This window comes from Mastigoproctus giganteus, chromosome 12 (assembly GCF_048544385.1).
Source record: "Mastigoproctus giganteus isolate SK-2022 chromosome 12, ASM4854438v1, whole genome shotgun sequence".
NCBI classification, from domain to species: Eukaryota; Metazoa; Arthropoda; class Arachnida; order Uropygi; family Thelyphonidae; genus Mastigoproctus; species Mastigoproctus giganteus.
In genome coordinates this window covers 80,518,085-80,533,247 of record NC_143586.1, presented here as the reverse complement: position 1 = coordinate 80,533,247, position 15,163 = coordinate 80,518,085, and the positions used below count along the sequence as shown (strand labels likewise).

Sequence of the window (15,163 nt, the reverse complement as noted above, 5' to 3'; positions counted from 1 at the left end):
GAGATTGGCACATGGTATCACTCAACAAACATCACTGAAAGGGATTGATATGGCGGTCGAGGTGTTCCCATCTGGGGAGGCGTTATCTTGGATGGATGTACACAACTCCAGATACTGGAAGGCAGTACTGTAACCGGTGCATGCTACTGAACTGATGTAACAGAAGGATTACCTCAGTTCAATAGCAATAGATTAATTGATTTCTCCATTACTTTAGAAAGAGTAGAAGTAATTGCAATGGGACGATAATTGGATGGGAGGGATTTGTCACCCTTTTTAGGAACTGGCTGGATATGGGCAAATTTCCAAGCAGAAGAGAAAAACACCTTTGGAATAAGAGTGTGAAAAAAGGCGGCAAAGAATAGGAGTAAGTTCAGGAGCACAGGTTTTGAAAACAAGTGGAGAAATACCATCGGGACCTGGAGCTTTCTTAGCATCAAGATTCGTCAAAATCCTTCTGACATCCTTTTGACAGAAGACTACAGGAGGCATTGAATGGAGCATGTTGGGAATGGTGGGAGGTGTTTTACCAAGATCATTAATATATGAGTTGGAAGAAAAATGGGAAGCTAGCAGGTCAGCTTTATCCTTGGCTGAAGTGACAACAGAACCATCTGGTTTGGACAGAGCAGAGATGGGCAAAAGTTGCGGCCAATAGCTTTGGCAAGGGACCAGAATGCTCGGCTACCATTAGGGCAAGAAGAAAGTTTTCTACTCTTAGCCTGTTCAAACCCTAGTTTGGACTGATTAATAACTGCTTTACAATTGTTGCGAGCTTTGGTGTAGGCAGAAAATGAAACTGAAGAATCAGAAACAAGCCAATTACGATATGCAACATTCTTCTCTTGAACAGCCTTAGCACATTTATTGGAAAACCAAGGTTTAGATAAAGGACGAGATTTTAAAGTGGAGTGTGGGATAAAGGATTCCATTCCTGCAAGAATAATTTCAATGATATGATCTGAGCAAACGTTGACATCAGAAGTTTTGAAACAGTAATCCGACAAAGGAAAAGAAGAAAAGAAATCTCGTAGGTCATCCCATTTTGCATTCTTGTAATGCCAAACAACACGAGGTTGGGAATAACCAAGAGATAAAGGCTCCATTGGAGAAGAGACAGTCACCAAGTTGTGATCTGAAGTGCCTAAAGGAACTCTCACTTCGACCGTGTACGTAGAAGGGTTGTTTGTGAGAAAAAGATCAAGCGTGTTGGCCGTATGATTGGGATTGTCTGGTATTCTTGTAGGTAAACAATCTGTTCAAGGTCATTAGTAATTGCAAAAGCCTCAGCATCTCGACCATCTGGGTCGGTGTGATTGGAAAACGGAAGCCAGCTGGAGTTGTGAACATTAAAATCACCAAGGAAAATTACCTCACTGTTAGGAAAGTTGGACTGGAGAAAGTCAAGTTGCAAAGAGAGGAAGTCAAAAAACTCCAAGTGATTAGTGGAGTTGAGAGAACGGTAGAGACAACAGATGAATTTTACACAATTTCCAAATTGCCAAGTCTCTGACAGGGAATATCAGAACGGACATATGCACAAGTACTACCCCTACCTTTAAGGCACATATGCACAAGCACTACCTTTGAGGTGAAAGGAATCATACAGCGAATAATTTGGGCATCTGAGATGAGAAGTAGTTGAATCAACCGATAACTGAGATTCTGTCAGAAAACGTACATGGGGTTTGGCAGACTGCAAGTGGAAATGGACATCGTTAAGATTAGAATTGAGACCACTTATATTTGGGAAATGAATTAAGAAGTGCTTGGGAGATTTAGATCTTTTCGCAGATAAGCTTGCTCTATTAGTTTGACAATTCATGGTGTATTCAATAGTAAGAAAAGTGCGTGGGACATGCTGTATGAAGTAATGAAATTTTTGGATATGGCGTACACATGGTAAGAATATACCTAGATCCTTGACATAACGTGGCCTCGACAATGCTCCCCGCATACACACTACTCAGACTCCCTCCAGTCACTATCTGGCAGAGTAGAGGTAGCAAGATTATACACTAGCTGATCCGGAAGCCTCCTAGAGAGTTACCAATAGGTTCGGTCCGCTGTACTAACTAGCGGCCGGCCTGCGAACACCGTTTTAGAGCTGTACCCTCGAAATGTAAGGAATATTGGATCTCGCCACGATGTTCATTATAACCTCAAAAGTCATCAATCATGTTGCATGATGGAAGAGATAAGGAAGGGTTGACCAGAACTTAGCTCTAGAGACTAAACATGGGTTCCACCACTTCAAGCTTCCAATAAGCAAAGTGGTGGTATTGCACCGGTTGACAAGAGTCATCTACCACCTAGTACTGCCTGGTAACATAGAGGGGCGGCATTCCTCCACGTGGTGTGGGCAACACACCTTGACCCCTGCTTACGTTGGTTCACACCTGGGTGGTCACCCACCATGTACTTGTGCATGGAGTTATACCCAGGATTACTAACAGTTCCACCATCATGAAGGTGCAAGCAGAGGATTTGGCTGTCACAGACCGTCCGGACTTCGCCAAAATTGGGTCCACTTGACTTGAGTGTCACCCGAATATCAGTTCCATCAGCGTTTTAGACTCCCAGGTAGCAAGTGCAGCTTGTCTGGCATATCTGAGAGAATGTCTGTGACAACCTCAAGGACCAATTGAATGTCTTCAATTGGTCCTTGACATTCAATTACTGAAGACATTCAAGAATTACTGGTAGAAAAAGAGGCTGGTGAAGTGGTTTAGGTGGAAGTGGCATTGGAGGTAAACCAAATCAATTCAGAGGATGACAGCGCAGATGAAAATTATGAAATTCCAAATTTTACACTAAAAAGCAGACGGGAAGGCATAAACTTAGCCTAGCACTTAGAATCTTATTTTTTAAATGCCGATCCTTCGACTGAAAGGAGCACAAAGTTCAAGAGGGAGCTTCAAATGTGTTTAGCTCCATACCAAATCAAACAAACCCAGATTACTGATTTTTTTTAAAGAGAGCAGAAGATACATGAAATATAGATGCTGCAGAAGAAAGTTCAGAAGGTGAAATTCTTGTTTGATTATGCTTAGCAGCGATGAAGAGGAAGAAAATTAAATGAATGTACATTATCTGACGTATGTGCAGTGCTGTAGTCATAAAATTAGCAGAAGGTATACTCTGCGAATGTTACGTATGCAGAGAATATACTGTGCTTATTAATTGAATTCCAGAGGGTATACGGTATATACCCATATATATATATATAAATCCAGAAAGTATACTCTGTCCACCGAAAAAAATAAGCAGTATATACCCTCCACTAAAGCCCTGCAAATATGTATCGCAGTTTGTTCAGTAATTACTATTTTTAATAAAAAATTAAGTTTCAGATAGTTATAAAAAAAATGGCGTATTTTTGTTAGCTTTTGGAACATAACCCCCCCCCTTTTTGTACTGGTTCTTAGCCCCATATAACATGGTTTCGACTACATGAGATTTTATAGGCACCTAACTACCGTGTTATATGATGGTTATCTGTATATATACACACACACACACACACACACACACACACACACACACACACACACACACACACACACACACACACAGTAGTAATATATAACATTACCATTGAATTTATAATTTACCATTCCCTATTCTATTTACCAAATAGAATTTACCATTCCCTATTCTATTTACCAAATAGAATTTACCATTCCCTATACCATTAGCTTGTCTATACTTTTTATACACGTCACACACATTTTTTTTTTTTTTTACATTACACTTTTGTAAATTTGTATATATTTTTATTTATTTTAATTTACATTTTTCACACTGCGTAGGGACTACCTTGTCTACTAGGATTACGATAAAAGGTTGCATTTTTACCCTTTTTTCTAATACTACAGACAAGTTTGGAAATGCAGTGCTTGATACATGGTCAGGAGTAGTCCCCTGATGAATTTCTTGGCTATGTATAATTTTTTCATCTACTATATTCAGATTATGCAAATTTGCCTTCCCCTGATTCGATAGCTCACTAAAATTGCCATCCCATATCTGAATATAGTGTTATTTATTTATTTTTTTTCCCTCTCAGTCCCAGTTCATTTTTGCACTAAGTTTTTCTAATTCTTTTGCCTGTTTAACCATTACTTCACTTCCACTTTCTACTATCCCTTAAACTTCTCTTAGTTCTGGCACCTTGTGTATTTTTCATTTCCACAGACACCTTATTTATTATACAAACCACACATTAATTAATTATATATATATATATATCCTGTACATCTAGGAGCTAGATTTCACTTTCCTCCTCAGTTTACCAATCTCATACATCACACATGTCATGTCAGCTTTACATAAGAATCTTGCCCCTCTAGAAGTTTTGCTTATGAGAGTCCAACTCAAGGTGAAAACAAATGACCTCACTGGCACATATCACAAATGACCTCCTTCTTTTCTCACTGGCACATATAATTGACAGCTCTTCTTGAGACTACCTGATACTCAGACGATGAGCCAATTTTAATCATTCCAATTTCAGCAACCCAACCCCACATCAGATTTCAGCATCCCAGCTTACCACAGATTTCAGAATCTCAAATCTGTAACTAACTAAGGTATTGAAGCAATGACATCAACAAATGCACTGAAACTGCCTCAAGCACCCCCTAAACAATGTTGGAGAAGTGTCATGTGGAGGTAGCCAACTATTTTTGATGGCTGAGCCCAATTATGGAGCATGCCATTTTTTAAAAAAAAAAGTTACAATCACCTCTAATTCAAGAATTTCATGGATTCCAGCACCGAACGGAAGTTTCCAGGTTAAGGAAGATCTATAGAAACAATGCACACAATCTGGATTAATTTAAAACCAAATACAGTGAAACTTCCCTTTAACGAACAGCTATGGGGAACGAGAATGTGTCCATTAGAGAGAAGTGTCCGCTAACAAGAAGTCTGAGGGAGAAAAAAAAAAGAAAGAAAGAAAAATCGTTAAACGTTTAATGTAAAATTAAATTAAATTATATACAGATTTTGAACAATATTTTTGTAAATAATATACAGTACATACAATTGTGCTATGCATATTATGACTTTATCTTAAGAAAAATACATACAGTAATCACTTATTTTCTTCTGCACCTTCTTCCGGCTGATAATTTTGTTTTCAACATTTTTGTGTGGAGTGAAGAAACCATCGAAAGTCCTTCAGTATCTTCTTCAGCGGCAAAAAACATTTTTAAACGATTGATTTGTATGAGCGCTTCTTCTATTTTCATCGGTGGTTCGCCGTTAATATGTTCTTCGACAGAATGACCTCCTTCCATTTCTTCATCCTCGTGAGGAACTTCTTGAAAAATATCGATGATAATGTCGTTGATATCTAGAGCACCATCTTCTGCAGTGAGGTTCGAGTCTATATCTTTGTAGCCAGGGCTTGTAGCAGAAGTATCGTAAATTATCAATAGATGTTGAAGTTCTTGTTCTTCTTGGTGCTCCACATTGCTGTTCACAACTTCAATTTTTGCGTTTGAGAAGCCAGACTTTACAAGACAGTTCACGATAGTTTGTTTTCTAATTGCATTTACTGAAGAGGAAATCCATTGAATCGCATCTAGGATGCTGAGTTTCTTTGCAAGGTCACTCGCACGTTACATCGTTCATGTTTGCAATGAGATGTCTTAAAACACGTTTTCTGTAGTGAAGTTTAAAATTTTTTATTATCCCTTGATCCAAGGGCTGACAACACTGCAGATGTGTTTGGTGGCAGAAAAACGATTTGAATGATACAATTCAATGTGCGGGTGAGATGCAACATTATCCATGAAAAGAATAATTTTTCTGTTTTGACAAATCATGTTTTGGTTAAAGTGACATCCATTCGCTCATGATATCTCGTGTCATCCACGCTTTTTTATTAGACTTCCAGTCAACATTCAAAAGATTCAACTTTATGCCCTTGAAACAATGAGGATTTTGTGGTTTGCCTATAACAAGAGGTTGTTCAAAGTCTCCCAGCATATTTGTACACAATAGTACAGTCAAGCGTTCCTTAGAAATTTTTCCGCCCTGGCACTTTTCGTTTTTTAGACTCACTGTTTTTTCAGGAAGAGCTTTAAAAAACAACTCTGTTTCGTCACAGTTGTAAATATCCTTAGCTTCAAAATCACGACATAAATCTTCCAATTTGACAGTCCACTCTGTTACAACCCCAGTATCAACATCTTCCTTCTTCCACCTTCACCACTTATGGTTTTCCAAGAAATTTTATGCCGAGTTTTGAACTTGTCTAGCCATCATAAAGAAGCTTTGAACTCATTTACTCCCATAGATTTTGCAACCTCCAAAGCTTTTTCCCTAATAATAGGCCCATTAATGGGAATTTTTTTTAGCACGTGCACGACAAAACCACTCATACGTAACATTGTCAATTTGAAGTCCAACAGTTTTCGGGAACGATTTTTGAACCTGATCATTTACGTGTTGCCAAAATTGTTTGAGCAGTTTATTTTTTTTCTTTAGAATGTCGCTTACCTGCGTCTTCCCGATTTTGAATTTTGCAGCGAGATTGCGAACACTATTTTTTTGCCAATCATACGCATTAATGAGTTCAACTTTATCTTTTAAAGTTAAATGTTTACGAGAAGACATTGTGCACTTCACATGACACTGAACAAAACTGAAAACCTGAACTCAAAAGACGAAAGGCTGCCAAAATCCCCCCCCCCCCCCCCTGCACACACCGAATTCATCAGAAGTTTTACATGTGCCTTAAAATTCTTGAAAAAGGGTTTAGAACCGCGACATAAACCTTGATAAAATTCAGAGAATCGGAAATAGAAAATAAACACACAATTGAGGCAATACGTGGAAGAAACGTTCCTAGAAAAAGGGCCGTGAGCTCACCCGCTGTCCATTATGGGGAGATCAAATTAAGTGCTAATCTAAACGAAACAGTGCAGATTGCCTGTCCACGTCCATTAGAGAGAATGTCCACTAGACAGAAGCTGAAAACACATTAAAACCAATAGAGGAGAGTTGGGGAATTTGAAAATGTCCGTTGTAGAGAGAGATGTCCATTAAAGAGAGGTGTCCGTTAAGAGAAGTTTCACTGTAGTATATTCTAGATTGGTTAGTTGTATTTCGATTTTATTGGCACAAAAGCGATTAAGGCTAAGGTGCACCACAACTAGTATATGCTAGAACTTGTGCAATATTCAACAAGTGAAAGTCACTTCTTATTAATCTAAATGAGATCCATTCAAATATTTATTAGAAAAGGGTGGTCCATTCCAGAATTACAGTAGGGCACATCGATGTTCATTTCCAGGTTTTGTCACCAATTTGGAAGAAGGGAAGGGAACCAACACTTCCTAAAAATGATTTTCCAATAGATTCTCCATCAAAGGATGTATCTTAAGTGCCTCAGCCAATTTATATAATACCTACTTTCACAATTTTTGTGAAATTGTGAAAGTAGGTATTCCATGCAACTGCTACAAAAAATCCAGAAACCAAAACTACTTAATCATTTCAAACCAACTTCTACTGCTTCTACTCTGCTCAGCCCAAGTAGAAAGGGTAATATGACCAATTCTGACAAGACAACTTCTCCAATACAACCTACACAAACACATTATTCACTCATAAACCATTCAGCATTTACAAAACTAGTCAGGCATGAGGGTGAATAAATACACATGCTTTTAGTGACCTGAGTTTGAGCTTTTGTGACTGCTAAATATGCTGTTTCTTGTTATTCTCTTTTGTGAACCTTTCTGAACATGTGGTCGTCCCAGAGTGTAAACTAAAAATTTAACTATTTTACTAATTCCATTCTGACAGCTTTTAATGTCAAAACAAAAATAGCAGTCATTAATGCTGACTTGGATACAGCCTTTGAGAGCATTAGTGCTACAACCCTCATCATGCTATCTGAATGTTTCTACAATATCAAAGTCACAAAGGCTTGAACTTTATTAGAAAAGGGTGGTCCATTCACAATTACAGCAGGGCATATCAATGTTAATTTCCAGGTTTTTTCACCAATTTGGAAGAAGGGAAGGGAACCAACACTTCCCAAAAATGATTTTCCAATAGATTCCCTTTCAATTCATATTGCAGTGATATGAGGAATCTGAAATTCCTCATATCACTGCATTCTAACACGATCATGCAATCTGGTGTAGACAGAAACATGTGTACATGTCACATCTGTGCAGGAGTACCACAAGGGAAGTAGGGCAACTGTCCTCTCTGGCCACCTCTCACTGCCATCATTATGACTAACACTAAGAATAGACATAATTTATGCCAACAATCTGAAAATTCTGAACCTGGACCATTCCAACAGACAACTCTGAACCCATAGAAAACTAAATTAGCAAGAAATTCGTTTTGTTGGACAGCTATATATCATCAATTTGGACTGTCACCTCCTAGTTTGCCATGATGTTTTTCATCAGACCAACACATGACCAAATTCAACCTATATTCTGTGGGCCCAATCCTGTAGTTAATAATAACAGATTGTGGACTCACTTTTGATTCCAAACCACGATTTAATTATTATATTGAATGGTTGCTGATTGGCAAAGTAGCATCTTCTTTCTGCTCAGTAGACAAAAAATACATCGCAATTATTATATACTCTATGCTGCTGAGATTTGGACAAATGCAGCACCCGTCACAGTTAACAGACTTTATGCAGCTGAGTTTTGGCTCTTCAAAAGAGTGAGCTAAAAATACCATCTCACCTTTGTTTTCAATATAATTACTCCTTTATTTCTTAGTATTTTTGCTAGTAAACAAAGATATTGAGTTTTATTTTTGTTTGGGGTTAATATACACTGAGTGACCACTGAATTATGACCACCCCATCCATAATTATTATGACCACCCCATCCATATGGACTATATTGGGTTGTTTTGCTGACAAATCTGTACCACAACATCATATATGCTTCTTGGTTAGCACATGGTTACGATCACTCCTTCTATGACCCATATCTCTCGTCCCTGCTGTAAATCAGTGATTTGCAGCAGGGACGAGAGAGATATGGGTCATAGTGTAAATCACTGATGTGGCCCAGCTGCTTCAAGTACTACCAATTCCTCAATTCTAATTGACACTAGATGCCCGATTACCATCACCATCAAACTCTCTCTTTATTAATCTCTGCACTAAATTTCCAAGTATGTGCCAGTGGTTATCATTAAGGTTATCACACGAATTCTATTCAAATCTACAACTGCATCTGCCAGACAGGTTCTTACCAGGGTATAAGTGCAAGGTTCTCCAGCAGGTCTTGCCTGTCTAGATACTGGACTTGGACAATATATCTGTGGACCTGTGATTTTTTTTGTAAGCAAAATATAAGCACAAATGTGTTTAACTATTATATGGTGTTGTAACAACTTAGTATAACTTTTTGTAAAATTCAACACTTTTAATATTGCCTGTTATGCAATGTCTAGAATCTGGCGGAGTTAAAGTTCTCACATGAAAATTTTCTTATTGTATATTACTAATATATTTATTTTATTATTAATTCCTCTGTCAAATTCCAACCCTCTAAATTGTGGTGAGTATCACTGTTTGCTGTACAACTACTAGAGGTAAATGTAATGTAATATTGTTTGCTATATAACTACTATTAAATGTAAATTTAATATACTTTTCAATGTACTGTAAGTAATCACCTTTCTCTTGAAGGTAAAACTACAACTGCACAATCATATGCACAATAAGCTGCAGCATACAAAATCTGTTGCATCTTTTTTTTTTTTTTATGATAAAAAAAAAGATTAATCAAAATCCAGAAAACTTCTGGATCTGGCAAGGATTAAGTCCTGAGGTTGCCAGATTTGGGAGGTTCAACTATATTACAACATTCTACAGTTTGCTAATTTAATAATTTCTTAAGAATAAATCACCAAAAGGTAATATAATTAAATATAAAAATTTTATGCTTATACCTGTCCATTCTTCGGGTATGTCCAATTCATACAGGTAATCAACTGCTAATGCTGGGTATCTTTCAACCATTACAGTTTCAGTGAGATAAGCTAGATGATGCTCCCTGTCAAAATTATACTCTCTACGCTTATTACAGTTTTCGGGAGCAAGTGGATCAAATAACGAAGATGTTAGATAACTGTATGCATGGCCACTGGATGGCGACACTCCAATTTTGAAAAAACATTTCTCCTATTAAAAAAAAAGTGGGATAATATATTTAATTACATTTAAAACTCAAAATGCTAAATATTTATGAAATGTTAGAAAACTGTTCCTCATTAAGTTGGGAGGGGAGGATGCTCTTTTCCTCTGGAAACCTCATTCTCCTTGTTAGTATTCATAATATTTAAATCTACATGATTATCCTAAAATGATTAGCCTATTTCCAATCATAATCTGAATGTGGGATCATCATGAAATGATTGTTTTTGCCATCTGAATGACACAGCAATAACAAAAGGCACATGATGAAACAGGGACCTCAACTGTTCTTGAACTATTATTTCAGCATAAATTCATACTTGGAATCTACCTATAGATAGGTTTAAGTTTTCAACCCAGTGGCAAAGTAAACTGTTAATAATCTTATTAATAGTTAAATTATAATTAAGAAATATAGTTAATTATGAAATAAACTACACTAGAATGTTGATTATCTGAATTAACTGGGACCAAGGTTTGTTCAGTTAATCAAATAGTTTGGATAATCACACATACATGAGAATACCTGGTTTATACGAAACAAAGTGTAATTAGGCCTACAATTAAATTATTGTATACAAGGTTATTACTACTGTATTCCAATACAGTAGTAATAACCTTGTACATCTTTCATGTGTACAGGATATTTTATTTTATGTGAAAGAACCCTTGGCTTGGACAAGGTTAAAGGGTTTTAGGAATAAAAAGAATCTGAACACATTTAACATTTTAAAGCATTATTAATATATAATAAATTAAATTAAGCGACGCTATTATATTGTGTCATTTTAAAGCCTTTATTTTTTTTCGATAGTTTCATCAATTTGAGGTTGCAATACATTTTCAATAGGTAATTTACTTATAATGGGTTTGTAATAGTTAAAATATGATACATACACTTGAGATTGTAAACAGTGTGTCTTTGAAACAAAGCATCAATTACAGTTCCATGATTAGTAGTCAATACAGATCTAGAAGTATTTAACATTAGTCCAAATTTATTTTCTAAGAAATCAGTCAAAGGTTTGGATTGAGTATCTGCAAAATTAACATTTAAATCTCCACTAAATATCATTGGTATTCGGTCGCATTTTTTGTGAGAAAATTGTTGTAGCAGTGCAGCTCCTTCAATTTTGTAAGGGAGTAAAACGAAATGGATGAATTCATTGATGTGATCAATCTTTTGGTTAGGTGAAATATAAATGACTATCGACAATATTGTTTGACCATCAGGAAGAAGGCATTCAGCCGCACAAATGTCTCAAACAGGTCAAACACTCACTGATTTCCCAACAGTTTGTAGATTTTGATTTGATTTTGGTTTTTATGGCGCAAGGGCAACTAAGGCCATGATGTACTAAGTCCAACAGTTTGTCGATAAATCACTTCTATATTAGAAGTAACAACACAAGTATGATTTTCTCTCTTATGATAAACGGCTGTCTTGTTGATCTTACTCGTTTGAATAGAATCAGCTTCTATTTAAGTATGGCATATTTCGTGACGGATCTCCATAGTTTTATGAATATCTAAATCAGATTCATAATTTTTAGGATGTTCTAAAATAACTTGTTCGTCATACAAAGCAAGGAATTACATTTCAAAAAGTATTTCCTCTTCTTCGCTTTGAAAAGGTAAATAAAGAGTAATCATCTCTTATTTATATTCAAGTTGTTGGCCATATCATAATTTCTATATAGAAGTATTCTTGGATATTGACGAAGTTGATATTGACGTTCCAAGGTGCAAGTATAATTGGCAACGAAGTCAGCTAAAGTAACATTTTCTAGTTATGGAGGTCTTTTCTCGTACTTATCAAACCAATTCTCTTTCTAAATGTCAGTAGAATCATCACCTGGCTTTTCTTGTTCCATTTCTTTGTTCGATTTTCTATTACGATGTAACTCAATAGGCCACATGGCAGGTATATAAGTTACAACAACTGAACTCTCGGACATCAGTTGATGAAGCAAATACCAACAAGCCTCTTGACTAGTAATTTTGACAGAGTTGAGCATATCAATACTTAATTTTCTTATAATTTCAACGATGTCAAACCCAGGATACTCGTTCATAATTTCAATAATTTTACATTGTAAATTGCTAATCCCTCGATGGTCTTGTTCACATATTCGACAATATAAGCAACAGAAGAATATTCTTCCGTGATGAATTGAATGTCCATGTTAGACTTTAAAATACTAAACACAAAAGGATTGAAGGGGTTATGCCATATTTGATGAGGTTTTCGTTTCAGAAAGACTTGTGTCCAAGTAATACCAGCTCAAAGTAAATCGATCGATATAATATGATTCCGAATGAATGCGATTTTCTTTAAAGAAGTGATCGATGCTAGTATATTCGTTTTCCTCTAGATTCTTCCACAATTTCTTATATTCAGCACTATATTTGACTCATCAAGTGTCTGCTTTTGGCATGTGAATTAAAATCATTGTAGACTGTGATGGCATAAATGGAGCTTCAAAATGACAAACCTGTTTTCGGTAGCTAGGATCCTTTTGTAACAAGTAAAAGTATGCTTATGATTTTGGAGCTTGATATTACCAGAGGCTTTTGCAGTAGAAAAGGACATGAGCTGATTTATCATAGCTATCATTGCATTCATACCGTTTCCCATACGTTTTTTATTAAGCCACAAAAGAATGTGAGCATGTGGACTGCCACAATATTGAAATTCAATCAAAATGTACTGAAACACTTACACTGAAGTAAAGTTAAAATACAATCTACAAGTTTATTAAAATGAATCGCACACATTATGGCATCTTCATTAACTAACGTCATCTTTTCAATAAAATGAAGCGCTTCTGCTATCGTCAGGGATATCCAAACCATCGTGTTTTAATTTGTATAAATTTTTTAGCAATTTAGGCCAACCGATTTCTTTGCTTTAAATGTTAAGAAGAACGTAGGTTTACCCAATTGTCTGATCATCACAAACAGATCTCTTTTATGTCGAAATTAAATCGAAATCATGACTCTGACCAGAGCAGCAAAGCAAAAGACTCAAGCTAATGGGAGTGCTGTGGCTCAGCGGAGAACTGAGGGGGGGAAGTTGCCCTCTGAATCACAGCCTATTAAAATGCACTACTTGCTTGATGTTTGTGGAGCAGTCAGGTACGAGACATGACACTGCCATGGGGGATGTCTTTGTGTGTGCACGATACAAGGAGTGTAAGGAAATCAGGCGAAAACTCAGGACTGTTATGGACCTATATGAGAGCTTGAAGGACAGGGTGGATGCCCTCGAAGGATTAAAAGTGAGGGCCCATCAAGCTCTCAGCTGCCCACACCAATGTCAGAGCTTGCACTTGGTCATCACGCAACACAGCGGCAGCCCCCAAGGCAGAATGCGCTAGTCCCAAAGGAACTAGTAGTTGTTGGTGACTCTATTGTCAGGGAAACGGAAAACTTGCTTTGTAAAAAGGATAGGTGGAACAGGACCAGGGTATGTTTGTCAGGGGCAAAGGTTGATGACGTAGAGCGGATATCATCTTTTAAGGGCACAAAAGGTGATATAGTTGTACACGTTGGCACTAATGATATTAAGAGTAAGAGACCGGCGGAATTACTTAACAAGTACAGGTCACTATTGAAAAAAAGCCATGTATTAGGGTTGAATTTGAAAGTGTCTGCAATTCTGCCCAGACACGATATGAGGGAGTATATGATGAGAGCCCTGTCAATCAATTCGGCCCTGGAAAGATTGTGCAAGGCTCAAGGGGTAGAATTTTTTCAACCTGGTCTGTACTTGTTAACAGGAGAGACTGCTTCTACAGGGATGGGATACACTTAAATAGAAAGGGTGCAAGAATGTTTGCTGATGCTATCGAGGCAGTGTTAGGTGGGTCAGAAAACTGCTCGATTGGGGGGATACAAGGACTAATAGATTAACAGTAGCCACTGGCAGAGGTGAAAGTGATTCTTGCACTGCTTCTATTGGAATGAGCCGCAGCCTGGAAAATAAGATGCAGGATATTTCAGAGACTGCTGGGAATCATTGGGGTACAAATAAACATATATGTTGTGTTAGAGTATTTAAGAAATAGAACAGGTGCATGCATACTTGTGTGTACACCAAAGCTAGGAGTTTAGTAAATAAATTTGATGAATTTGAGGTACTGCTCAAAACATCAAAGGTAGATACTGTTGGGATTTCAGAGATGTGGTGTCACACAGATATAAGGAATGCAGAACTGGAATTTGGGGAGTACAATGTCTACAGAAAGGATAGACAGGATAGGAAGGGAGGAGGGGTTATGCTATTAGTTAAGAAATACATAAAATCCAAGGAAGTGAAGCCAGTCGACATTGCTGGACAATGCAGTGTCGAGTCAGTTTGGTGTGACATAAGCATTGGGAGATCAAAATTGAGAGTAGGAGTGTGCTATAGGCCTAATGACTCTGATGAGTATAATAAGAAACTGTACGGAGAAATAAAGTGGGCCAGTAAATCAGTGAGTTTTATAATGAGGGATTTTAATTTCCCAGATATTGACTGGAATTTGGGGGCTGGTCATTCACACACTAGCAAGGCTTTTGTGGATTTATTGGATGATTGTTTTCTACATCAGCATGTTCGGGAGGGAACTAGAGGGAGTAATACTCTTGATTTGATTATCAGTAGTGATTCTTCATGCATTAAGAATCCGCGGGTAAATGAACCACTAGGTGGCAGTGTTCACAGTGTGCTGAAGTGGGATTTACTCAAAGAGGTAACTACCATTAGGGGTTTGGTTTTTTTTTAGGAGCATTAGCAACTAAGGCCATATTGCTCCGGGATATGCGGTGGTCACTCCCTGACCTTTCCGCATCCTCCGTATTTGGTGGTGATGGGCTCGAACCCTGGTCTAATCAAGAAGCGTGTGCTACGCACTGCTGCTCCTTCCCACCTGGCTACGGAGGCGCCACCATTAGGGGTAAAGGGAAGGGCGCATAGATTCT

The 15,163-nt window shown here is 37.3% G+C and overlaps 1 protein-coding gene across 2 annotated transcripts in view; it reads right to left on the bottom strand.

The window, feature by feature from the left end:
* The window catches only part of Vps13B (vacuolar protein sorting 13B), a 965,007-nt gene that overhangs the window by 847,270 nt on the left and 102,574 nt on the right, over positions 1-15,163 (bottom strand). For both annotated transcript variants that reach the window (XM_090386413.1, XM_090386414.1), the window contains exon 6: positions 9,955-10,186. In XM_090386413.1, coding sequence (XP_090242539.1) covers positions 9,955-10,186 — 232 coding nt within the window. The remainder of the gene's footprint in view (positions 1-9,954; positions 10,187-15,163) is intronic.